At 33.5% G+C, this 27082-nt stretch overlaps 4 protein-coding genes across 12 annotated transcripts; 1 reads left to right on the forward strand and 3 right to left on the reverse strand.

Moving 5' to 3' along the window:
* The first annotated feature begins 3387 nt into the window (after nt 1-3387).
* On the forward strand, nt 3388-11406 carry LOC108202540 (histone H3-lysine(4) N-trimethyltransferase ATX1). 8 transcript variants are annotated; one of them, XM_064084278.1, is made up of 9 exons: nt 3395-3547; nt 4154-4281; nt 8548-8835; nt 9052-9100; nt 9453-9527; nt 9623-10157; nt 10345-10393; nt 10814-10881; nt 10989-11406. In XM_064084278.1, the coding sequence occupies exons 3-6, from the start codon at nt 8576-8578 to the stop codon at nt 9779-9781; spliced, it is 543 nt and encodes a 180-aa protein (XP_063940348.1). In that variant the 5' UTR covers nt 3395-3547; nt 4154-4281; nt 8548-8575; the 3' UTR covers nt 9782-10157; nt 10345-10393; nt 10814-10881; nt 10989-11406. The 8 variants fall into 8 exon arrangements, with proteins under 8 accessions (XP_063940351.1, XP_063940352.1, XP_063940353.1 ...); XM_064084277.1 differs by having other exon boundaries at nt 4187-4281; XM_064084279.1 differs by having other exon boundaries at nt 3395-4281; nt 10814-10893.
* Nucleotides 11407-13345: 1939 nt separating this feature from the next.
* On the reverse strand, nt 13346-21295 carry LOC108201009 (pentatricopeptide repeat-containing protein At1g63330-like). The gene is made up of 2 exons (XM_017369297.2): nt 20315-21295; nt 13346-15264 (listed from the first exon to the last, which is right to left on the reverse strand). Exons 1-2 carry the CDS (start codon nt 21163-21165, stop codon nt 13542-13544), a joined length of 2574 nt encoding a protein of 857 aa, XP_017224786.2. The 5' UTR covers nt 21166-21295; the 3' UTR covers nt 13346-13541.
* On the reverse strand, nt 21222-21863 carry LOC135149268 (putative pentatricopeptide repeat-containing protein At1g12700, mitochondrial). Its single transcript, XM_064084479.1, has one exon. It carries the CDS (start codon nt 21861-21863, stop codon nt 21222-21224), a length of 642 nt encoding a protein of 213 aa, XP_063940549.1.
* Nucleotides 21863-26314, reverse strand: LOC135149235 (pentatricopeptide repeat-containing protein At1g63330-like). 2 transcript variants are annotated; one of them, XR_010287515.1, is made up of 3 exons: nt 24356-26314; nt 22342-22520; nt 21863-22261 (listed from the first exon to the last, which is right to left on the reverse strand). XR_010287515.1 is itself a non-coding variant. In XM_064084274.1 (2 exons), exons 1-2 carry the CDS (start codon nt 26177-26179, stop codon nt 22485-22487), a joined length of 1860 nt encoding a protein of 619 aa, XP_063940344.1. In that variant the 5' UTR covers nt 26180-26314; the 3' UTR covers nt 21863-22484. The 2 variants fall into 2 exon arrangements, 1 of the variants encoding a protein (XP_063940344.1); XM_064084274.1 differs by having other exon boundaries at nt 21863-22520.
* Between the last annotated feature and the right edge of the window lie 768 nt (nt 26315-27082).

Raw genomic sequence — 27082 nt, forward strand, 5'->3', positions numbered from 1 at the left:
ATATACATTTATATTTCAGATATGAAGTTTTGCCTCATGGTTTCCCTTTTTCTGGTATTTATTTTCCCTCCCATGATTTTTCTCCACACATAAATAATTTAGGGTGACGATTTCGGCTAACACGTCGTGTTTGTATCAGCAATAGGGTCTATTTTGAGTTAAGCTGAAATCGTGAATAAAATTGAAAGTTTAAGTTTTTAAAAATGAAAATCAGATCATTTCGGTTTGATCGGATGATTTCAAGTTTGTCTCATGAAATCAGATAATGAATTAGGTCGAGTTCATGTCGGAGTTCTGATCGTGTGTGATATTGTCATCTCTCCGCTGAATATCACAAGGATAAGACGAACAGTTGGAGGAGATCACGAGGATGAGCTGTCACGGTATAAGTTGAGTTCACACGACGCGGATGACGTGATGTCTTACCAACACAAACTCGGAGAGTAAGACAATTGAGTCTGGGGAGGCAGGGCAGGGACATGTCCTGTTGTTTCTACTTTGGGAAGTGATTAGAAGATTCCTCCTGTCATTTTCACATCCAGCAAGATTCTAGAACATTTCTTACATTTGCTCCCTGCTTACGTCACACCTTAAATACTCTCGTATGCCCACGTACTTATGACAAATTAGAGCATCATTTTGTTATATACTCTCATTACTCCTATTTTTTTATTATTCGATACTTTGACTTTTGATACATTTTTTAGTGGTTCATTTAGTTTAAAATATTAATTTTGATTGAATTTTTTTATGCGTGAATTAAAATTTTGATTATATTTTTATTCAAAAGAGAAAATTTAAAAAATAATATGTTTAACTATCCGGTCAAAAAATTTAAAAGTGTGTGTAAAAAGTCAAAAAATAAAAAACTGAGAGCCTTTTCATCGATGAGTGCAGGGGTGTACATGGGTTGGCGAAACCGACCAACCCAATCCAAACTGATCATATTTCGTCCGATCGAATCCGAAATTTTTTAAACTGATTAGTAATTGGATTGAAATAATATTAACCCGGTTTAATTGGGTTTTGGGTTTTATAAACCGATCCAATCCAACCCGATTGAAAAATATGTGAACATATTAAATTTATCCATCTCATCACATATTAGCCTGGTCCCATTAGTTTTATTGTATTTGTGTGCCCTTAAATTTAATATGATAATTTTTGTTTGCTATTTAAATATATATGAGATTAAATTTATGAAAGAGAATATGGGATTAAATTCATTATTATGTTTGTCTAGAGCATACAAACATGAATATTGTTTGTTTGTTACGTAAATATATTTATGACCATAAATTTATCTATTTAAGTAGTAAATAAACATGAATGAGAATATGAGATTAAATTCATGAATGTATGTGTTACTACTTATTCTTTTAGCTGCATTCAATTTTATATCTTTGACAAGATTGTTGAAGTAATTTTTAATGTAAAAAATTGGATGTTGAATACCTATTTGACACCGGCAATTATAATATTTATTAAACCAACCAATCCAATCCAAACCGAAGTACAACAAATTGGTTTTGGTTACCAATTTATACGGTTTGGGTTGGGTTAAAGTTTTGAAAACTCAAATTAATTTGGTTGGATCAATAAATTCGTTCAACCCGCCCAACCCGAACCGTGTACACCCCTGGATGGGTACATGCCAAAAATCTCATATCAAATTTTTTTTATTTATATAAAACTAGTTGAGAAGCCGCGCTTCGCAGAGGTCTTTAAAAAAATATTAATAAGTAAAAGACAAAATTTTTAGGATAAAATTAAATTTGATATTATAAATATTTCAATTTAAAATTAATATTAACGTAAAAATTTAAAAATTAGACTATGATTCATTATTAAAAAAATATTGAAATATATTTTTATGTAATTTTAAATCTTGACAGATTGTTTATATGTGTTCATAATATATCGGAAGGATTGTTGTTGTAATAAAACATTATGTTTGCAACATATACGATAATGTCATGCGAAATGTGTTATATACTTGATTTCATCACTTTTATTCTTCCGATCTTATTATTCTCTTCATCTTTTTTCATAGATATTTTTATCCTCTTTTCATCACATATAAACAAAGTTATCACTCGTATGTGTAATATAATGCTTCCTACTCTTGTAATAGTATAATGATCATAAACTGTAGTTGTTAGTTTGTGTTTATTGACCCACACTAGAACCCTTAATAATTTAATATTAATAAATTCTATTATCATTTTACTCATTATTTATTACTATTATATAATTAATTTTATCTAACAATCAGTAATTTATCGAGATATTAATAAATGAGTGCAATGAAAGAGTATTAGGACAAGAGTTACATCATATTAAATACGAATTTTCTATGATGTATCCATGTGCACACAATAATCACTAACTTTCATCAAAATACTAGCTTCTGATTGGTGGATAGGTAATAAATATTATTGGTCAGAAAGACCGTATTAAATATTGGGGATATTCTCAGTTGCATACTCCTACTTTTAATTTTTGTAAATGATGTCTGTGTTATCTATATGATTTTCAGTGATATCCTTGTATTTCAAATTTTACTTGCATTTCATTTCCCCAACTTAATATTAAAAATAATTAAATTACTTATTTGAACCTCAATTTTTTACAATTTTAACAGTCATAACATCTATTAAATAATAATTAAAAATTTTAAATTCATTCGACTTATTAGTTTACTAGAATTAAATATGCAACTATTTCTATAATGATTGAATTAATATATAATTTATTGTCATTCATCAATTTATCAAGATCCTATTGTAATGAAATTCATAAAAATATATAATGTTTTCAGATAAATTTACATGCACCTTGATTTTTTTTTATTGATTTTAAATGTGAATAGCATGGCAATAATGTGTTTTCTCATTTCTGTTTTATTATTATACTTCAAAGTTTTCCTCGGTTTATACGACTTTAAAAGTAAAAAAGTTTCGGTTTATTTGACTGTTTTGCAATTATTGGCAGCAAACTCCATCAGTCTGTAGTATACGACTTTTTAGCTGATTAAATTTCATTTTCTTGTTTTCTAATCAAACCACAGTTCCTCTAATACACCGACCTAGTTACTGTTCTGGGCGCATATAGTATTAAGTTTAAAAAAAAACTCAATTGTAAAACTGTGTTCCAAATATTCTGAGTTTTTTATTTTTTGACGCTTGACTTTTAACACACTTTTTTAGATATTTTAATTGATATTTTTGTAAATTAAAATTTTGATTATACATATTTATAAAAAAAAAAATTTAAAAAATAATATTTTTAAATATCAGGTCAGACGAATCTAAAAATGCGCAAAAAATCAAAACGTCAAATAATAAAAAACGGTGATAGTATTTTTTTTCAAAAACATTAAACTGTGGGAGTATTAACTTATCTGGAATTGTGTTGAAAAAACCCAGCACCTGTAGGCATAAGAATCTTTAAGCTGTTTTGGTTTTTATCCCACTCACATTCTTCAATGCAAACTCCAAACTTGCAGCTTTTTTTGACTTCTGGGTGTTGCGGATTTCGGTCATGGGTATGCTTTTTGCTTCTAATCTTGGTAAATTGTTGATTGCTTGGGGTGATTTAGAAGAAAGTTCTTAAAAATGAAAAAGATTTGATTTTGGTGATAATTAGATATGTGATTGGATGATTAAAAGAGACCCTTAATTATATATGATGGTTAATGTGTGAATTCTGTGGTTAATGAAACTACTTGTAAATGATGCTTTTTGCAATGGATTTAAGTGATTTTAAGGAATATATTACCAAGGTTTTGGTTATGAGGTTTTCTGTTGATTCTAGGATGTTGGTTCATGCACTTTCTACCTTGAATTTGGTTACAGTCCTTACGGGTGTTTTTTCGATAGCTAGAAAGTTTTAGTTGGTTGATTGTAATGATAATTTAGGAGAATGCTAGGGTTGTTTAGGTCAGTGGCGAAAAAAGTTGAAGTTGGGGTTTTTTCAATGTGATTACAATTAAGCTGAAAAAGTTTAGCATAGTAAGACATTCAACCTGGTTGATATATAGCATGGAGGATAGAGTAATTTTTGGTATAGAGTTCTCGGGATACTTATGTCAAAGAGATTGTCGCTTTAATAGACAACGTCTCAAATTCTAGCTGCTGCTTAATTTGTGTAGAATTCTGATTTTTTATGCTCTACTGGTAAAAAGTTTGATCTTTTAACAAACGCATGGAGAAGAAGTTGCTTACCTGTTTCGACTCTGAAGTTAGCAAGCTGAACAAGCCCAAAATCCTACTATCTGAGGTATGTTTGGCAAAAGAAAGTCATCCAACTTACGTGCTACTTTCTTTGTGAACTTCCTTTTCGGTTTTATTATGTTTTCATGATTAATTGGTGCTTCCCATAAATTAGCGATTGTAAGTTTACTTGTTTTAGTTATCTGAATATACTATTTTTGCCATTAGCAGCTCCAAGTATATGTATTCTTAAGTGACCACCGTAAATGTAGTCCACCAGCCTAAACAATTGTAAGGCATGTATGTGAAAAAGACTTGCAACTCCCAACCAACTTTTAAGTCCAAGTTAAGTTATGAAATATGTTAGTCAAATAACGACTATTAGACTTAAAATTGTGTTAAATCTGAACAGTAATATGGAGGCACTTATCCTTTTGACTCATTGCGGTTGACATTCAAATAAATTGTATGTTAGACACTATCAAATCAAATGATCATCCAACCCTTACACAGATAAGAAAATAGTTATAGGTAAAAAGGTTGGTTCTTAAGAAATTATTAGAAGTTATAAGATAAGTTCTAAATAACAGATTACTTTTGTATGTAAGCTAAAGAGGCACTTGATCTCTCTGAACCTTTTCTTGAAAACCCAAATTGTTTGCAAAAAAGTTAGAAACTAAATAAGGTCTTTGATTTTGGATCATTCCTTGTTATGCTCAAGAATCTAGTTATTATAGACCTTAAAAGAGCTGCACCTGGAAGAGATGTAATTTCAGGATTGTACTTTGATATCAAACTGTTTCCAGTTTTCCACTGTTGGCTAGAATAGAGATTTCATTTAAATGTTTTGGGAAGATCAATTTGAAGGCACAACTTGGATGCAGGTTCATAACTTGTTTAATCAAATTTAAACAAAACTAAACCCTGTATGCTGAGTGTATAGCGCGAGTATAACAAAGGAGGGTGAGATTCATGCATGTAGTCTGCCTAGTTCAAAAACAGAAACTAACTCGCTATAAAACTAAAAAACTTCCCTAAATTGAGTTAAACTGGAAAATGTAATTACGATCTTTCCTAATTTTAAATGGTACTCTAGAATAGTATTCAAGTAAGGGGCTTCGAGAGCCTATTGTATTGCTCAACAATAGTTTCTTTAGGCTTCTTAAAAGTTATACTGCATCACCTCACCTCAACTTCCTCCTCCTAGAAGAGTAGAGATGCTATTTCCACAAAGACCCCTCACCGTCGGCTTGAATATTATTTAAAGCATATATCAACCAATGCAACCAACTTTGGAATTTCCTCTTTTTCTGTTTTATTATAAAACCATGATGTGATTAACATTTAATTTTAATTAGGAAAATCTATCAGATAATGATATTGCACATGTTTTTTAAATTTTACTATTGTAAATGGATTTACGTACATTTACATCTAAAGATTTAGAACTACACTAGCCTGAATAAACTTAATCTCTTTTAACCTTTTTTGAGAATTGAATCATAATTCTTACAGTACCACTACTGTTGAGTGCACGAATGCTGTGGGGATGCCAACGCAATTAGACATCAAATTATATGCTTTACCATATTTTTCACACACACCAGCACAGTTACATATTCTATATACAAATATCATATAATCTTGTTATCAATGCTATATCATTCCAATTACTAAACTATACAATTACAAGTGTATTATTGTTTCCACCAAATCCTACTTTCTCAACCTATGTGCAAATTAATTATTAAGATTTGTAACTGATTAAATATATATCTTGTCCATAATGTTGTCTAACAGATTGTTCATTTAAATGATGATATGTATCATATAAAGGGTTAATTATCTGATTGGACACTCACTTCACACCAATATATCATCCGGGACACTCTCGAATTTTCGATCTCATTTGAAACACCGTTTTCAGAAATTGTATCAATCTTAAAAATAAAACGTTAAATTTGAAAAAAAGTCGACAGTTTGAGAAGTGTTCCTCATAGGGCTTTAATATAGTAGGCTGTAGAGATTATGTAGGTACGATTAATTGAATTTCTGCGTCCAAAATGGGTAAAATTGATGGTGGAAGATATGGGTTATGAAGAACCATAATAATCCATATACAGCCATTTTTTGGACGCGGAAATTCAATTAATTGTACCTACATAATCTCTACAGCCTACTATGTTAAAGCCCCATGAGGAACACTACTCAAACTGTCGATTTTTTTTCCGAATTTAACATTTTATGTTTAAGACTGATACAATTTCTGAAAACAGTGTTTCAAATGAGACCGAAAATTCGAGAGTGTCCCGGATGATATATTGGTGTGAAGTGAGTGCCCAATTAGATAATTAACCCATCATATAAAATCATAAAAAATAAAATAAATTGTTCTGAAAAGAAACTCCTACCAACTTATGATTATAAGCTGTTTTTTTTACTACAAGTCACCTTCTGACTTATTACACAAATATTTTTCAGCTTCAAGTCAAAAATCATTTTAAGCCACCAATTTCAAGTTTAAACGAAGGACTTTATAACTATTCAAAGTTATTTGGGAGCACAATTTTTTTAAAGAAAAAAAATGCTTTTCTCATCATTTTTTGATTTTAGTCAAGTATATTAGGGGTTGTTTGGTTCGCTAAGTGATATCGGATTGGAATGAGAAATCGAGTCAATGTGACATGCGGTTGAGGAATCGATATCATGTACTTGGTTCATTGGTTGACTGTTGGGGCAAATATGTTTGAGTCATTAATTTTTAATTAAGATAAAATATTAATTTTATTTAATGTTCCTATATATTTGGAGTCATCTACATGAAATTATATAAATAATGATGAAAATAATAAAAATAAATGATTTCTCGTACGTCTACTTCATACCCACCTCTGCTCTTGGGTATAAGAACTCATGTCTTGGAGGTTTGAGGCATGAGTTTTAAATTAGTTTTTCCTCAACTAAAAACCACCATGTACGGGTTTTTGATGAACGAAACCCAGACTTGATACCCAAAGAACCTAGACCAACGACCCCGAGGTTGTATTGGGTCATTATATTTTGAACAAGCCTTTTCCCCCAACACATATGTTACAATAGTGTAGCACACTTGTTTGGGATTTATGTTTGTATATATTTTTGCTTGCAAAATGGAATCGTAAATATACTCCAAAAAGTTGCCACCTCGTGTATGTATAGTTATAGTCATATAGTTGTCAAACATCTTATCCCATTTTCAATACTCATCTAATTTCCTCATATTGGCCTTAAAAGAAATAGTGTACCGAAAAGTAAAAAAATAATGCTGTCTTTATTTATAAATATATGTGGACACAATTTTCTTAAAAAGGTATATGTTTTAATGAAAAAATATAAGACATTATTTGGTTTTAATTTGTTGATATCAGGTTCCACAACAATATATTAGGAGATTATATTTTGAATTGAACTTATCCCCAAATGCATACATTACACTATCATAACTCCCCAATTTGAGATTATATTTTGAATTGAACTTATGCCCAAATGCATACGTTGCACTATCATAACTCGCCAATTTGTGATCTACGGTTATAATTGTTTTTGAATCTCTATAAAAATTTGAGATCTGTGGTTATAATTGCTTTTGAATGCCAATAAAAGAAGTGTAAATATACTTATGCCTTACACTATCATAACTCCCCAATTTGAGATTATATTTTGAATTGAACTTATGCCCAAATGCATACATTACACTATCATAACTCCCCAATTTGAGATCTACGGTTATAATTGTTTTTGAATGCCAATAAGAATTTGAGATCTATGGTTAGAATTGCTTTTGAATGCCTAGTATTGTTAATATAATTATGCGTTACACTATCATAACTCCCCAATTTGAGAATATATTTTGAATTGAACTTATGCCCAAATGCATACGTTACACTGTCATAACTCCCCAATTGGAGATCTACGGTTATAATTGTTTTTGAATGCCAATAACAATTTGAAATCTACGGTCATAATTGCTTTTCAATGCCAATAAAAGAATTGTAAATATACTTATGCGTTACACTATCATAACTCCCCAATTTGAGTATATATTAAATGGAACTTATGCCCAAATGCATACGTTACACTATCATAACTTCCCAATTTGATATCTACGGTTATAATTGTTTTTGAATGCCAATAACAATTTGAAATCTACGGTTATAATTGCTTTTGAATGCCACCCACTTGTGTATATATAGTCATTCACCCACCCATACACACACATCTCATCTCTCTCTTTCTCTAAACCCTGATTTTCTCTATCGATCTATATCTTAACTTGTGCATCTATATAATCTAGAATGAGCAACGGCACAAATATCAACTGAATGGCCAGAGATTCATTCAAATACGTTCTTCTCCATGAGGAATACGACGCTACTGCTCCCTTTTTTGATGTCCCTGCAGCTTTGAAGAAGGGGAAGATTCCGGAACATTTCAATTTTCATAATCAATGTGAGAAATTGGAAGGTGAAGAAGGAGTAGATGAGACGAGGAAGAGCAAGAGGAGGAGAGTGACCACTTCTAATATGCTGGAAGCATTAGAAGATGGTTCAGATGTCATTGTTGGATCCAATCAATGGAGCTGGTATGTTTTTTATATGTACATGTTCATTAGTTGGTTCTTTCTGATTTTTCTTCTTAAATTGGGAATAAGTCGATACTATATATATATATATATATATATATATATATATTTGTGTGTGTGTGATAAATTATCTGTTTCTATGGGACTCCTGTTTGTGTTTGTATTATATAGAGATAAAGGCATAAAGCTGATCAATTTTGTACTTCTGTAAAACAGGTTGACTATTGACAGCGAGCCAAATAGATTTATCGGTTTAGAATGCAAGGTATGTACTTTAACAATTACTAGGCACAATTCAGTTTGCAGAAAAGTAACTTAATTTTGACCAAAAATTTCATGGCAGAATAATTTTTTATGATACGATTATTAAAATTTCAACGATAACAGTGTTTTTGGATGCCATAAAGAATTTTAAAATTCGAAAATTATTCTGATTAGTTGTAAAGAGAAAGTTATATTCCCTAAAATTGTTTAAAAATTTAAAGGGGTTTTCCTTTTTTCATCAGTACAAGAAAATCGGAATAATGAAATATTTTTTTGCCAAAAAAAATTCCCGGAGTTTATTTTCTGATCATTTGTATAGTGCCTGTTGCTAACTTTGAATATTGGTGGTACAGGTTTATTGGCCTTTGGATAATGACCAGTACTATGGCCGCATTATTGGGTACAATCCATCGACTGACAGATATCATGTAATGCCTCTTTTATCAGTGCACATATATGCATAGCTGTAGCAAATTACTAAGAAGTATCCTAATTTGCATTTTGATTTGTCAAAATGATGTAGGTAAAATACAATGATGGTGTTGAAGAACACCTTTGTCTGTCATATGAGAGAATCTTGTTTTATGTTTCTTCTGAAGAGATGCAACAACTTAATTTAAGTTGTGTTCAACATCCAGATGTTGGTAGCCATGATATTGATAACATGGTTGCACTGAAGTAACTCCCATACTCTACAGCTTTATATACTTATGCATGCAAAAATAAGGGATTGTAATACCCATTTTCAATAATCTCAATCCTCCAAGTCACACCCGCCTCAGTTCATTCTTCACTCATCTCATTTCTCTCTCTCTGAAAACCCCAACTTTCTCCATCTGTCTATCTGTTCCTTGCCAATCCATATAATCTAGAATGAGCAATGTCACAGATATCCATGGAATGGCCAGAGATTCAGTCAAGTACATTCCTCTCCATGAGGAATACATGGCTACTGCTCCCCTTGTTGATTCTAATGGAGCTTCGAAGAAGAGGAAGATTCCAGAAAAGAATATTGACAGGAAAGATGTAGGAGATGTAATATCAAAACAATGGAGCTGGTATGGTTTTCTATGTACTTACTGCTGGGTTGCTTCTTTCTAAAGTTATGTCATAAATTGGGAATAAGTCGATATTATGTTTGTGTGTGTGTGTGTTAGTTATGAATTATTTCATTCTGTGGGACACCTGTTTGTGTGTGTACTGTATAATGATACAGCTTATCAAATTTATACTTCTGTAAAACAGGTTAACTATTGACGGCGAGCCAGATAGATTTATCGGTTTAGAATGCAAGGCAAGTACTTTAGCAATTACTAGGCACAATTTAGTTTGCAGAAAAGTATACTGTACTTATTTTGACAAACGTTTCCTGGCATAATACTTTTATAAGAGCACTCATATGAAATGATTGTTTCCTTTCTTTTGACTGCCATTATTAAAATTACCATGTAAATATTTTTTTGGTTTTTGATAAAGCCATGAAAACAATGTTCTTGAATGTCGTAGAATTTTAAAATTCGTAAAATGTTCTGATTAATTGTGTAGAAAAAGTTATATTCCCTATTATTGGAGAAAAGAAACGAAAGGGATTTTCCTTTTTTCATAAGTCCAAGAAAATCGGAAAAATAATATTTTTTGCAAAAAGAAAAACCGATGTTTATTCTCCGATCATTTGTATGGTGCTTGTTGCTTACTTTGAAGATTGGTGGTACAGGTTTATTGGCCTTTGGATGATGACTGGTACTATGGCCGCTTTCTTGGGTACAATCTATCGACTAACAGGTCAGATATCATGTAATGCCTCTTCTATCAGTGCACATTTATGTATAGCTGTGACAAATTACTATAAAGTATCCTAATTTGCATCATGATTTGTCAAAATGATGTAGGTAAAATACAACGATGGTGCCGAAGAGCACCTATCTCTGTCATAAGAGATTCATTTATGTTTCTCCTGAAGAGATGCAACAACTTAATTTGAGTCGTGTTCAACATCCAGATGTAGATAGCCGTGACACTGATGACATGGTTGCTTTGGCTGGCATGCTAGATCACCGTTCTCAGTTGATATAGATGCTGCCTTTTTCTATGTATGATGTATCTTGCTTCTTACACTTGTTGGGGAAGAAAGTGTTTATTCAGCATGGAGACAGAATTAAATTACAAATCGTGGCTTTATTCAGTGTTTTAAACTTTTGAATCGACATTTACTTTCAGATTATACATTTGGTTATCAAATTTTGTAGTCCACTAAACCTGAGTTCATAATTCAGTTCAGATGTTTATAAATCACACATTTACTTTTGAGCTGTTGAATAGTAAATTTGGTTTTATGCTTGGATATTTGAATTGCTGCTATTGTGCTGAGCACTGCATTTGTTTATTCATTAATTTTGTGTACATTTCAGCTCACAGCAAGGCCCAAACCTGCCAGGGTTCGTTTGGTTCGCAAAATGATACTGGGTTGAGATGAGGAATCGGGTTTAGGTGATATGAGTATAAAGTATCATATTTAATATCATGTGTTTGGTTGAATACTGCAATTAATATATTCAATTTAAAAAAAATTAAGTTATAAAATTATTTTAATTAAAAAATTATGATTATTATATATTTTTGTATCATTAATTATTCTTGTGTTAAATATTAATATTTAATTACTAATATTAATATTTTTGTGGCTAACTAAACTTATGTGACTTATCATGATAAGTTGGAAGTTTAAAATACCTATTTGAGTAATTTTGACTTATTAATAACTTATGATTTATTAAAAATATAATTACAAAAATAAAAGTGATTAATAGGTAATTTTTATCAAAAGAAAGTTTAAAAAATTGTTAAAATTAATGTATTAGAGCATCTCCAACGGTGTTGGCTATAATCGTTGGCTAAATTGGACCTGTAAGACGTCATGTAAAATTTGCTGAACCTGTAGGACATTTCGCTTCAATGGTATTGGCTATATTGGTTGGCTATAATTTAAAAATAGTATGTTATTAATATTTTAGATTGTTAAAATAGAATATATCAGTTCACTATGGTAATAAATGATGTGCAATCTTCCTACAGATTTCTTACAGACCTGGTTCGACAAATTTAGCCATCCATAGGAGGTTGACTAAATTTATAGACAACAGGTCACTATGGTACTATGGTTGGAGTGTGAACTTTTGAAGTGGTTGGCTAAATTTTTTATTTTTGGCATGACAACTCACCTTTTAGCTAAGGGGTGTTCATGGTTGGAGCTCTTATAATCAAAATCCAAGTCATTGTTAATGTTTTAGATCCTCTTTTCAGATAGGCATTGTCTAAGAGAACGGCAAAAAAAGAAAAGTGAACACAATTTAAAACCTGGTTTTTATATTGAAACACAATATCAGATGTTGTTAAGTTATTCTTCTAGTCAATATAAAAAAGTGAAGAGAAGGAAAAAAAAAGCATATCATATTTGGTAAAGTCAACATACTCTTCTAGTTTCTAAAGCTAGAACATCTTAAGTGAAACTGTTTGAATATGCATGTAATTTAAAACATACACTTGCAGCTTCAGGTATATGACATAATACTAACCAATGAATATTCTGTCAGTTGCCAAGACTCGGTGTTATGAAATGCAATGCTGCCAATACTAGATAAGTAGCTAACAAGATACAACCCTCTTTGAAGCATCAGATTGTGATTTTTCTGTCTGAAAATTGCTTTATTTGTTACATGTCAACATGAAAGACGAACAAGATACTCCATAATCAATATCATCGTGTGTAAAGGAGTTTCTTTCGCTCCCCGGCTAGATAAATGCTTTACAGGAGGCAGGCAGAAACACTACCTTAATTATGATATTCCTAATCATACAATTTCTTTAGGGCACATGAGTCATTGATTCAATGTCGTAATTTTCTTTGATTTCTCCGATTCCATTTTGATCTTGAAAGCTTCTATCTTCGAATCTTCACACCACTAGATTAAAGGAAGTAGTAAGAGAATTTCCATGACGAGGAACCTCATGCCAGTTTAAGTATACCAGTGAACATAAACGGATAAGAAATTTGGGTTGGACAGAAAGACCAGAAATTAGTTGATTTAGTGACCAACTAAAATTATTGCAGAAATATTCACCACTAAAACTTCCAAAATGCACAGCAAGAACAATTAAACACATTATAGTAAAAGAGCGAAGAAATTTGAAACTTTGCTAAATCTTTTTGGTGATCAGATACAAATATACAAAGGGCCCCTCCAATCCAATCAAAGCAACACATAACTCATGCATACATATACAGAAATGTAGTTATACAAATCTTTTGCCTATTAGCTCTTAACAAACTGATGGAACCCCTTACATGCTAATTTGAATGAGTCTTTGCTCAGCAAAACATATTACTATAGCAGAATTAAGTTAAAAGATGACAATACATAACAATGAATCATAAAATTCAGTACCTATTCCAAAAACCATTTGCAGAAAGCAAGAACAGAGGGGTCTTGTTCTTCTTTCGATAATAGGTCTAGTACCATGGATCTGGTAGATGCATCTTCTGAGAATTTACGAGCTCGCATGTTCTCTATCAGTACAGCTGCTTCTTCATATCTTTTATTCAAAAGACTTCCACGGATGATAGTATTATAAGTCACATCATCAGGCAAACAAATGCTCGTTTCCATTTTAGAAAATAATTCCTTGGCATCCTCAAACAACCCTTCTTGACAAAGTCCTCTGATCATTATGTTGTGTGCTATGACGCCAGGTTGCAAACCTCTCGAAGCAAGCTTATCAAAAATATTTCTGGCCTCGTCAAGTTTTTTGTTCTTGCAGAGACCATCAATCAGAATGGTATAGCTATAACAGTCTGGCCATATCTCATTACTCCTCATGGTATTCAGCACCTCTAGTGCCCTGTCCATTTTGCCTGTTAAACAATAACCATCCATCAGCGCATTGTATGTGATTGAATCAGGAGGCACACCTTTCTGGATCATAATTTCAATCACATCCTCTGCATCTGTTGTCCTCCCTTCTTTGCAGTATGCATCAACTAGTATATTATAGGTGTGCAAGTTTGGAGAGATCTTCCTAACACCCATCTCAGTTAACAAACTCTCAGTGTCCTCCCATCGGCCAGAGCTGCAAAGACCTTGAAGTAGCGTGCTATAGGTTATAACATTAGGTGATATGCCTTTGTCGGTCATTTCAGACACAAGAACCAATGCATGATCGACTCGTCTCTCTTTGCACAAAGAATCAATAATCGAGGAATAAGTTACAATATTGGGTCTGCAACCTATCTCCTCCATCTTTCTTAACAACTTGAGAGCCATGGAGGTATTTGAAGTTTTGCAGAGACCATCAATGATGGAGGTATAAGTTACCACATCGGGGTTACAACCTATCTCCTCCATCTTTCTTAACAACTTGAGAGCCATGGAGGTATTTGAAGTCTTGCAGAGACCATCAATGATGGTGTTATACATAACTACATTGGGCTGAATTTCTTGAAACATGATAAGCTTCTTAAACAAATCCCCGGCCTCCAAAGGCCTGTCTTGAGATAGAAGGCCCTTGATGAGAGTGTTGTAGGTCACAACATTGGGGACATGACCACTCTTGATGATTACAGCAAGCAATGAAAAGGCATAATCAAGTGTGTTCAAATGACAACATGAATGTATGGCAGTAGTAAAGGTAACAATATTAACAGGAATGCTTAAAACACGGAATTCTCTAAACATGGAGACGGCAACTGAGTACTCTTCCATTCGAACCAGGGCGGTTAACAGTTGTGTGAAATCCACAACAGAAAGCCTATATTTTAGAAGGAGCATTTGATCGAACACAAGAAGAGCATCGTGGAGTTTATCAAAACCAAGCTTAGATTTATGATAGAGTAATTGTTTTAGCTCGGGATGGGTGGTGGATGGAGAAGGAATAAATGGGGCTTTGGGTTGTGAATTAGGGTTAGGTTTAGTAGAGAAAGGAAGAAAATGAGAATGAAAAAGAGAGGATAAAAGAGAACAAGGGCTTCTTACACTGAGAGGCCTTAAGCTGAAACAAGTCATTATGAGAAGAGCTCCTCTCTTGACAGCCATTGCTGAAGCCTCTCTGAGCTGCAATGCGCAGAAATGGGATGCTGAGAAATTGAGTAGGTGGTAAATGTAAATAGTTTTACTTTTTAACCAGTCACGTTGATTTAAAATTTGACCGAAATTTGTTAATTTATTAATATTATAATAATAATTGATGAAATAAAAAAATTATGTCACCGAAAATAATTTTTAATCTATTTTAATATGAAATTTTTAGATTTTTAAAATAAAGTGATAATGATTTACAATCTTTAGAATTATTTTTTTAATTTCAAATTTATTCAATAAAAATTTCTAAAGAAACTGATAAGTCAAAATAAGCCAACATTAAAGTAAATTGAAAATAATATTTAGGATTTTTTATAAATAACCAACTTTAAAAGAATTTTTATAAAAATACTGTCAATTTTTTTTTAAAATAAATTGCAAAAATACTATGTTCCTGAAAATATTTGCAAAAATACGGTATGCAACCATATCAGCAACTGTTAGCAACCATATGCAATCAGAAATGCAACTTTGAAAAAAAATTAAAAATTATATTTATTTGCATAATAAGTTGCAACTGGTTGCAAGACAGAAAAATAAATAACTTGCGGGATCAAATATTGCAACCTAAAAAGCAACTAAAATGACAAACTAGAAATCAACTCAAAAGCAACTCAAAATTATTTATACTCCCAACACTAGAGGGACTGATACGGTTGCATTGTTGATGGAGTGGACACTAGCACGAGTGGTGCTCAGTAAAGATGTACGATTAGGGCTGTCAAACGGATAATTCGGATACGCATATGTCTATTTCCGTATCTGCAATTGTCGGATTCAGATACGGACAATATCCGCTTTACTTCGGATACGGATAACATCCGCTTTTTCTCGGATACAGATGCGGGTATTTCGGACGGAGGTCGGATATTTTTGATGGTCCTACTGTAATGACGATGATTTTCGAACAATTTTTTTACGACTAAGCTCAAATGATTTTTATATATGTATAAAGTATTTGAGTATTTGTATAATTATATAAAATTTGTATAAATGTATTATTCAATGCATATACACACACTACAAGCTAATAAAATAAAATTTTTATTACATATAATTATATATTATATAATTTAAATATCATATATGCATTTAATTTCGGATTCGAATATCACGGATTCAGATACGGATAATATTCGCTTTATTTCGGATACGAATAATATCCACTTTTTCTCGGATATGGTTGCGGATTTTTCGGACGGATATTAGATCTTTCGAATTTTTTTGACAGTCTCATCTACAATGAAGGCTCCACAAAGAACTTGACACTATAGTTGGGCAGTCTCGTGCTGTAAGGGAGGGTGACCTTTTTGGTGGCTTCGTTGTTGCATGAGTTCGAGTGTGGTTTGAGTTCGATTTCTGGTGTTGATTTGTCAGAGACGTCAAAGCTATCGTGTGACATGGAAAATCCACTTGTTGTTAAGGCGAAAGCTAGGCGTGTACATCACAAGTAAATACATACTTAAGTTTGTTATCATGCAATTAAATCGAATTTCGGTATTCAAGCAATTTCATCTAGTATCATTTCACTCCAAAATGTCTCAAAGTGCTGTTCTTCATTGGGCTCCTCCTTCTCCTGGGGTCATCAAAATCAACGTGCATGGCCATTCGATCTCGTCCTCTTTGAGCAATGGCAACGTGAGGACTGCATGGACATACTCGTCCCTCCCACGCCCCCAGACCCTGTTGATATCAACATAAGCATGTCCTTAGCGGAGCAGAAGAATGACCTAGGTCTTGGCCAAGTGGATGCTCCAAGGGTTGCCCGCATGGAGATGGAGGTGTTGGTTTTTCAAGATACAAGAGGGAGATAGATATAATATATGATGGAAACTTATAGGAGAGACATGGAAACTTATAGTTTTATTAATCAAAAGGCTCTTTATATAGAGCTCGTACAAATCACACAAGCACGATTAGTGCCCCATAATAAGTTTATGAAGTTACAAATCTTCTCTAATTAAAGAGACATTAAAACATAAAAATATAATTGATTCTTCAGTTACAATTTTGAATCATAATTCTAACAGGAGGTCGACGAGCTGGAGGAAATCCTCGATGGTGCCGTGGAGGATTCATTTGTGGGAAGCTGGGGATCGAGGCGCTCTCTGCCAGCTCGTGAGCCTCCGTTGGGTGATTAGGACTGAAGTCATGACATCTGGAATGTGGTTTTAGTATTAGTATTAAGTAATGTCTTATCTAGTGCTGCTGGTTTATCTCTAGGAGTCTGCTTTAGGTACTGTTTGGGGTTGCTGTTGCAGACAGCAACAGCAGCTTTTTGCTGAAAAGCAGGTGAAAAACTGTTTGGTAAATCTAAAAGCAGCTTTTCCGAACAGCAGCTTTTAGCTGAAAAGCTGCTGTTAGAAAAAGCAGGTCCTCCCATGCTTTTGGAAAAAGCTGATTTTCAGCTTTTGCAGAATGCTATAATAGATTTCATTATAAAACCTCACCAAAAACATTAATTTTTTTATGTTATAACTCAAAATAAGTAAATATCAAAAAATTACCAAACAGTTATCTGATTTCTACAACAACACTTATTTTACCAGCACTTTTTCTGAATAACAGCACTCCCAAACAGACTTTTAGTAGTAGTTTGTTTTGAATGTTCTGTTGTTGGTTGGTCAGTCCTTTGAGCTTGTTTGTGTTCCTCTAGTTCCTGGCTGTTGTTAGCCCCTTATGGGTTTAGCTAGCTTCTGCCTTGACCTTATGTACTGATATATTATGAAAAAAATTTTGCTTGCCTATAAAAAAAAATCGAATTTCAGAGAGAAGGGGTGAGTTTGAATGTTTGCCACAGATAAATCAAGTGTGTGAAAGAAAGGAGGAAAGATAAGTAATAAAGAAATAAAAAAGTGAATTAGAGAAAGTAGTATATTTGTAAATAAGATTTAAAAGATAGTATATTTGTAAGATTTTAGAGAAGGTTGTATATTTGCAAATAAGATCCAAAAATCAGTATACTTGGTAAATTTCTTAATATTTATTATATTATTTTAAATTTCTGATGTAATATATAGTGTACGATTTTAATTTATTCAAATTTTAATAAGTTTTAATTAATATTAAATAATTTATAGTTTTTTAATAAATTGATTAATTAATTTCAGATATAATATACTTTTTTAATAAATTGATTAATTAATTAAATAAGTTAAAATTAATGTATATTAATCAAAATCCATCCAAGTTACTGTTAATGTTCTAGATCCTCTTTTCAGATAGGCATTGCTCAAGAGACGCCTAAAGAAAATGTAAACACAACTTAAAACCTGATTCTTATATTAAAACACAATATCATATGGCAAATCATAATTATTTGGTTAAGTCGACATGCTATTCTAGTTTCTAAAGCTAGAACTTTTAAGTTAAACTATTTGAATATGCATGTAATTTAAAACATACATTTTTAGGTATATAACATAATATTAACTAGAGTTAATTACAGTTTGTAACCCCTAGGATTGCTCCAAACGCACTTAAGATCCTGAACTATCAAACGTGACATAATGCACCCTGAACTTTACATTCCCATGCAAGTTGTAACCCATAGTCACTATTCCGTCCAAATATACCGTTAACTTTAACTGTTTGAGAGATAACAGTATGTATATTAGTTTCTAACAGCTACTTTACCCCCTGTGACTCCTCAAAGTTTATGTATTATATTTTGAAATTATTTCTGAACACACACAACGATGTAAAAACTATTAAAATAATTTTTAAAATATGTATTTATTTTAAAATTTTAAAATAAGTTACATCGTTTATGTAAAAATAATAATAAATTTTCAGATTCTAAATCTAGATACATATTTTAAAACTTATTTTAAATTTTTTTACATCGTTGTGTGTGTTCAAAAATAATTTCAAAATATAATACATAATTTTTGAGGGGTCACAAGAGGTAAAGTAGCTGTTAAAAACTAATATACACACTGTTACCTCGGTTAAAGTTAACGGCATATTTGGACGGAATAGTGACTATGAGTTACAACTTGCACAGGAATGTAAAGTTCAGGGTGCATTATGTCACGTTTGATAGTTCAGGATCTTAAGTGCGTTTGGAGCAATCTTAGGGGTTACAAACTGTAATTAACTCTATTAACTAATGAATATTCTGTCAGTTGCTTAGACTCGGTGTCATGAAATGCAATGCTGCAAATACTATAGATAAGTATCTAACAAGATACAACCCTCTGTGAAGCACCGGATTGTGATTTTTCTGTCTGGAAATTGCTTTATTCATTACATGTCAACATGAAAGCCTAACAAGATACTCCATAATCAAGATCATCGTGTGTAAAGGAGTTTCTTTCGCTCCCCAGCTAGATAAATGCTTTACAGGAGGCAGGCAGAAACACTACCTTAAATATGATATTCCTCATCATGCAATTTCTTTTGGAGTAATACTCCTGCACATCAGTCATTGATTCAATGTCGTAATAATAATGTCGCAACGGAAACTGATGGGTGAGATGAATACTACAAGAGCCGATATTCAAGAAAAACTACAAGGCTTGCAAAATGCAGGAATGTTCTTTGATTTCTTCGATTCCATTTTGAACTTGAAAGCTTCTATCTTCGAATCTTCACACCACTAGATTAAAGGAAGTAGTAAGAGTATTTCCACAACGAGGAACCTCATGCCAGTTAAGTATACCAGTGAACATAAACGGATAAGAAATTTAGGTTGAACAGAAAGACCAGGAATTAGTTGATTTAGTGACAAACTAAAATTATTGCAGAATATTCACCACTAAAACTTCCAAAATGCACAGCAAGAACAATTAAACACATTATAGTAAAAGAGCGAAGAAATTTGAAACTTTGCTAAATCTTTTTGGTGATCAGATACAAATATACAAAGAGCAGGGGCCCTCCAATCCAATCAAAGTAACACTCATGCATACATATATAGGATGTACTTATACAAATCTTTAGTCTATTAGCTTTTAACAAACTGATGGAACCCCTTACATGCTAATTTGAATGATTCTTTGCTCAGCAAAACATATTACTATAGCAGAAAACTTAGGTTAAAAGATGATGATACATAACAATGAACCATAAAATTCAGTACCTATTCCAAAAACCATTGGCAAAAAGCAAGAACAGAGGGGTCTTGTTCTTCTTTAGATAATAGGTCTAGTACCATGGATGTGGTAGATGCATCTTCTGAGAATTTACGAGCTCGCATGTTCTCTATCAGTACAGCTGCTTCTTCATATCTTTTATTCAAAAGACTTCCACGGATGATCGTATTATAAGTCACATCATCAGGCAAACAAATACTCGTTTCCATTTTAGAAAATAATTCCTTGGCTTCCTCAAACAACCCTTCTTGACAAAGTCCTTTGATCATTATGTTGTGTGTTATGACAATGGGTTGCAAACCTCTCAAAGCAAGCTTATCAAAAATATTTCTGGCCTCTTCAAGTTTTCTGCTCTTGCAGAGACCATCAATGAGGATGGTATGTATATGAATATCATGAACAATGCCTTTACATTCCATCAATCGAAAGAAGGAAATTGCTTCATTCATATATTGGTTCTTGCAAAGGCCGTCCAAAAGAATTCGACATGTTACGATATCTGGTTTATTACCTTCTTTTAACATTTCACAGAAAAGGTTGTGCACCTCAGCATGTCTACCCGTCTGACCATGCATCAGTGTATTGTAGTTGTAGGTTTCAACTTCAGGTTTCAGACCTTGAGCAGACATTTGTCTGAGGAGACTGATGGCTTTGTCTAGTTCCTGCCTCTTACAATAGCCATTTATCAGAATGTTATAGCTATAACAGTCTGGCCATATCTCATTACTCCTCATGGTATTCAGCACCTCTAGTGCCCTGTCCATTTTGCCTGTTAAACAATAACCATCCATCAGCGCATTGTATGTGATTGAATCAGGAGGCACACCTTTCTGGATCATAATTTCAATCACATCTTCTGCATGTGTTGTCCTCCCTTCTTTGCAGTATGCATCAACTAATATATTATAGTTAACAAACGCTCAGTGTCCTCCCATCGGCCAGAGGTGCAAAGACCTTGAAATAATCTGTTATAGGTTATAACATCTGGTGATATGCCTTTGTGGGTCATTTCAGACACAAGATCCAATGCATGATCAACTCGTCCCTCTTTGCACAAAGAATCAATAATCGAGGTATAAGTTACAGTATTGGGTCTGCAACCTATGTTCTCCATCTTTCTTGACAACTTGAGAGCCATGGACGTATTTGAAGTTTTGCAGAGACCATCAATGATGGTGTTATACATAACTACATTGGGCTGAATTTCTTGAAATCTGATAAGCTTCTTAAACAAATCCCCAGCCTCCAAAGGCCTGTCTTGAGATAGAAGGCCCTGGATGAGAGTGTTGTAGGTAAAGACAGCAGGTACCCAACCACTCTTGATGATTCCAGCAAGCAATGAAAAGGCATAATCAAGTGTATTCAAGTGACAACAGGAATGGATGGCAGTATTAAAAGTAACAATGTCAACAGGAATCCTTAAAACACGCAATTCTCTAAACATAGAGACGGCAACGGAGTACTCTTCCATTCGAACCAGGGCGGTTAACAGTTGTGTGAAATCCACAACAGAAAGCCTAGATTTCAGACGGAGCATTTTATCGAACACAAGAAGAGCATCTTCGAGTTTATCAAAACCAACTTTAGATTTATGATAGAGTAATTGTTTTAGTTTGGGATGAGTCCAGATTGCCAAACATTGTGTTCCAGATGAGCATGGAATCTGGTGAAAACCCCTTAAGTTGTTGCTCTTGTCAATCTTGGGAGCCAATATCTTTGTCAAGATCCATCATCGTTATGCCGATGTAATCTCAATTGTCTGTAAAAATTAACCAGTACAGCGACGATAAACCTGTCAAGTTTGATGAAATTCTGAAGTTCGACGCTGAATTAGTTGGCCCGTAAGAGATAATACTCGAAGAAACAAACGGTAAGATATGTGCACAAGTCATTTGAAATGCTTATTCCTACATTCAAGGGGCCACTTGATGAGACCTGTGAGTACATAGAGTTAGGTCTATGACCTATAGCTTTTAAAGATGACTGTCATAGGAGTAAAGACAATGAATTCATACTTTTCTGATCATTTTTCTGCATTTCTAATCAGCAGTCCTCATTCAAACAGGAAGCACAATTAAATGAGGGCCTAGGGGATGCAATTTAGTTATCCAGCACTTGATGTAGAGACCTTCAGATCTATTTGACCGATCTTCTCAAATCAAGAATGGCTCGAGCTGTCAGCGTGATCATTTTTCTGCACAATATCAAACAGGAAGCATAAACATATAAGGGACTACAGATCAGAAAGAAAATATTGCGCAACCATTAAAAATTTCACCTAACAAACCGAAACTTAATTTTCCACATTAAATTATTGAACCATAGAAATACAATTTTATTCCAAAATTCAGCGATCTTTCCAAGCCGAATAGCCTAATATCACTGTTTTGTCTCTGCCAAAGCCACATGGATGAAACAAGGAGAACATGAGAAAAGCATAAACCACAAAAACTATATTCTTGCGAACACTCTATAATACAAATCTCTGGAGAATAGACGCAGAATCTCGCTTCCTAGTGTTCTATAACATATACACCACAATTTAGTTTTACGCATTTTTAGTAGAGAGCAGAATCAAAAGTATCACTATATAGAAATCCCAATAATAATGCAATTATATAAAACTAAAATCTGCCATATGATAGCTGTTCAATTAACCTTATTCCATTTCCTAGTAGTTTAATGCTTTAACGCATGAAAATTTCAGCAACATGTCATAACTCATAAGCTGTAAGCTCCTTGTGATTCAACAAGCAACATTCATACTTCATTTTCTGTTCCAACTTGTTATTTTGTGTAATCCCCTAGACCACAAAAGTTGCGAAACAGTCATTTCATCAGTCAATCTGATAGTGCCCGAAGATGCACAGTAGTGATTTTTGCTAATCCGGCATGCAATTGATTTTATCCTTACAGTCTGGATCGAAATTATAATATATCCAGCACATTTTTTTTGTATCAAACAGAATATCCTTGAGAACTGAGATAGAATAATCTTTTCCCCAACTTTCCATGCCAATAACAGAAAATTTAACTACAACCCATTAGCTAACTGTGATGTGCCAATTCAAATTTAGAAAACTCCAACCATGTTGACCCCTTAGGTAAATTTTTACAAATCTCTGTTTTGTTGTCTGTATTAGTGAATCTCCAGGAGCCAACTTAGCATAATGGAGTTAAATATCAGGGAAAGGCTAGCCAGCAGAAGGGGGGAGACATAAAGGAATTGTAAGGAAAAAGTAGGGATTATCCATTCATTTAAGAGTTTATGTTATTTTAATTAGCGGAGGCTGACCCTCTCGAACACTCAAATCTCTATATAAATTCTCTTTTGAACTCCAAATAAAATACACTTCGTTTAGCTTGTCTTTATTCATACGGAGGCTGAACCACACCTCAATCGGAGGGCATTTTTATTTCAAGGTAGATCGGAACCATCAATGTTGGTCTGAGTTATATTTTCATTCCTGTTCAATAGTGCTTAATCCTCCTATTATCAGTGGTTTGTAGCAGTAATATTACTTGATTCTCAGCACCGTCTCCATAGATAATACTACTTGGCATTGCTTTTACTTAGTCACAATCCTTTTAATAGTAGAATAAATAGAAGTCAGAATGGTATAACAGATAATATCCGGAGAAAGAGATATGAGCTTGTTTGTGAAAGCCTGAATATGCGTGCTGAAGGGTATATCAGGAATGAAGTTTTCTGATTTATGCATTATAGAGGTAGTACAGAGGCTTCTTTTATTATTTTTAAATGCTGATTTTTTTTCTGTATTATGGGAAGCGTCAAAATGCTAGCTTTCAATTCAGAATGACAACTTGTACATAGACTGTCCTTAATACATATCGAAGAGATAGTATTACAGTCACTAATCCATTGTCTATTTCCTCTAAACAAACTGATGGTACCCCTTAAGTTGCCAACAATATAGATTTTTACTCAGCAAAACATATTACTATAGCAGATAACTTAAAGAAGTTAGGAGATGAAAAAAAATAACAATGAACCGTAAATTTCAGTACCTGTTGCAAAAACCATTTGCAGAAAGCAAGAACGGTGGGGTCCAGGTCTACTAACATGGATGTGGTAGATGCATCCGCTGAGAATTTGTGAGCTCGCATGTTCTCAATCAGTACAACTGCCCTTTTATCCGAAAGACTTCCACGGATGATGGTATTATAAGTCACACCATCAGGCAACCAAACACTCGTTTCCATTTTAGAAAGTAGTTCCTTTGCTTCCTGAAATAACCCTTCTTGACAAAGTCCTCTGATCATTATGTTGTGTGTTATGACATCGGGTTGCAAACCTCTCGAAGCAAGCTTATCAAAAATATTTCTGGCCTCATCAAGTTTTCTGTTCTTGCAAAGACCATCAATGAGAATATTATGTATTTGAATATTATGAACTATACCTTTACATTCCATCAATTGAAAGAAGGAAATTGCTTCATCCATGTATTGGTTGTTGCAAAGGCCGTCTAAAAGAATTCCACATGTTACGATATCTGGTTTATTACCTTTTTTCAGCATTTCAGGGAAAAGGTTCCGCGCCTCATTATGTCTACCCATCTGAAACAAACCATGTATGATGGTGTTGTAGGTTTGAACATTGGGTTCTAAACCTGCAACAGGCATCTGTCTGAGGAGCTTGATGGCTTTGTCTACTTTCTGCGTCTTACAATAGCCATTTATCAGAATGTTATAGCTATAACAGTCTGGCCATATCTCATTACTCCTCATGGTATTCAGCACCTCTAGTGCCCTGTCCATTTTGCCTGTTAAACAATAACCATCCATCAGTGCATTGTATGTGATTGAATCAGGAGGCACACCTTTCTGGATCATAATTTCAATCACATCTTCTGCATCTGTTGTCCTCCCTTCTTTGCAGTATGCATCCACTAATATATTATAGGTGTGCAAATCTGCAGAGATCTTCCTAACACCCATCTCAGTTAACAAACTCTCAGTGTCCTCCCATCGGCCGGAGCTGCAAAGACCTTGAAGTAGCGTGCTATAGGTTATAACATTAGGTGATATGCCTTTGTCGATCATTTCAGACTCAAGATCCAATGCATGATCGACTCGTCTCTCTTTGCACAGAGAATCGATAATGGAGTTATAAGTTACCGCATCGGGGTTACAACCTATCTCCTCCATCTTTCTTAACAACTTGAGAGCCATGGAGGTATTTGAAGTTTTGCAGAGACCATCAATGATGGTGTTATACATAACTACATCAGGCTGAATTTCTTGAAATCTGATAAGCTTCTTAAACAAATCCCCAGCCTCCAAAGGCCTGTCTTGAGATAGAAGGCCCTTGATGAGAGTGTTGTAGGTGACAACATTGGGGACATGACCACTCTTGATGATTCCAGCAAGCAATGAAAAGGCATAATCAAGCGTATTCAAGTGACAACAACAATGGATGGCAGTAGTAAAGGTAACAATATTAACAGGAATGCTTAACACACGCATTTCTCTAAACATGGAGATAGCTACAGAGTATTCTTTCATGCGAACAAGGGCGGTTAAGAGTTGGTTGAAATCCACAACAGAAAGCCCAGATTTCAGAAGGAGCATTTTATCGAACACAAGAAGAGCATCGTCGAGTTTGTCGAAACCAACTTTAGATTTATGATAGAGTAATTGTTTTAGTTCGGGATGAGTGGTTGATGGAGATGGAATAAAGGGGGCTTTAAATTGTGAAATAGGGTTAGGTTTAGTAGAGAAAGGAAGAAAATGAGAATGAAAAAGAGAGGATAAAAGAGAACAAGGGCTTACACTGAGAGGCTTTAAGCTGAAACAAGTCATTGTGAGAAGAGCTCCTCTCTTGGCAGCCATTGCTGAAGCTTCTCTGAGCTGCAGTGTGCAGAAATGGGATGTTGAGAAATTGAGCAGGTGGTCAATGTAATCAGTCCGTTTGAGTAGTTTTTAGAACCTGATATCTATATTGAAACACAATATCATTATCAGATGTTAAATACTGGTTTAGTCAATATAAAAAAGTGTAGACTATATAAGGAAAAAAATGCAAATCATGTTTGGTTAAGTTGACGTACTATTCTAGTTTCTAAAGCTGGAACCTCTTCAGTAAAAATGTTTGAATATGCATGTCATGAATGCAATGCGGCAAATGCTAGATAAGTATTTAACAAGATATAACTCCATGTGAAGCATAGGATTGTGATTTTCTGTCTAAAAATTGCTTTATTTGTTACATGTCAACATGAAAACCTAACAAGATACTCCATAATCAAGATCATCATTAGGCAGAAAATCTACCTTAATTATAATATTCCGCATCATGCAATTTTTTTTGGAGTAATACCCCTGCATATCAGTCATTGATTCAATGTTGTAACAATAATGTAGCAGCGGAAACTGATGGGTTGAGATGAACAGTACAAGAGCCGATATTCAAGAAATATTTAAGGATTCAAGTGTTTGCTTTAGTCACGTATTACTTTGACATAGGATGAGATGAACACTATTAGAGACGATACTTAAGAAATATTTTAGGATCAAAGATTTGTTTTAGTCACATATGACATCGTGTCACATAAACTTTTTTTTGTGTCTACATCTATCATAATAAAATAAAATTGTACATGCTGCATATTCAAAGATTACTATTAAATGACGTGCAATTCAGTATCATCATTACACTTCAATATCGATGACGAGCATCGTCTTTGGTTTCAAATCATTTTCGACTTTTAGTATCATCAGTTTTGATGTCGTTAA

Source organism: Daucus carota, chromosome 9, assembly GCF_001625215.2.
Source record: "Daucus carota subsp. sativus chromosome 9, DH1 v3.0, whole genome shotgun sequence".
NCBI lineage: Eukaryota > Viridiplantae > Streptophyta > Magnoliopsida > Apiales > Apiaceae > Daucus > Daucus carota.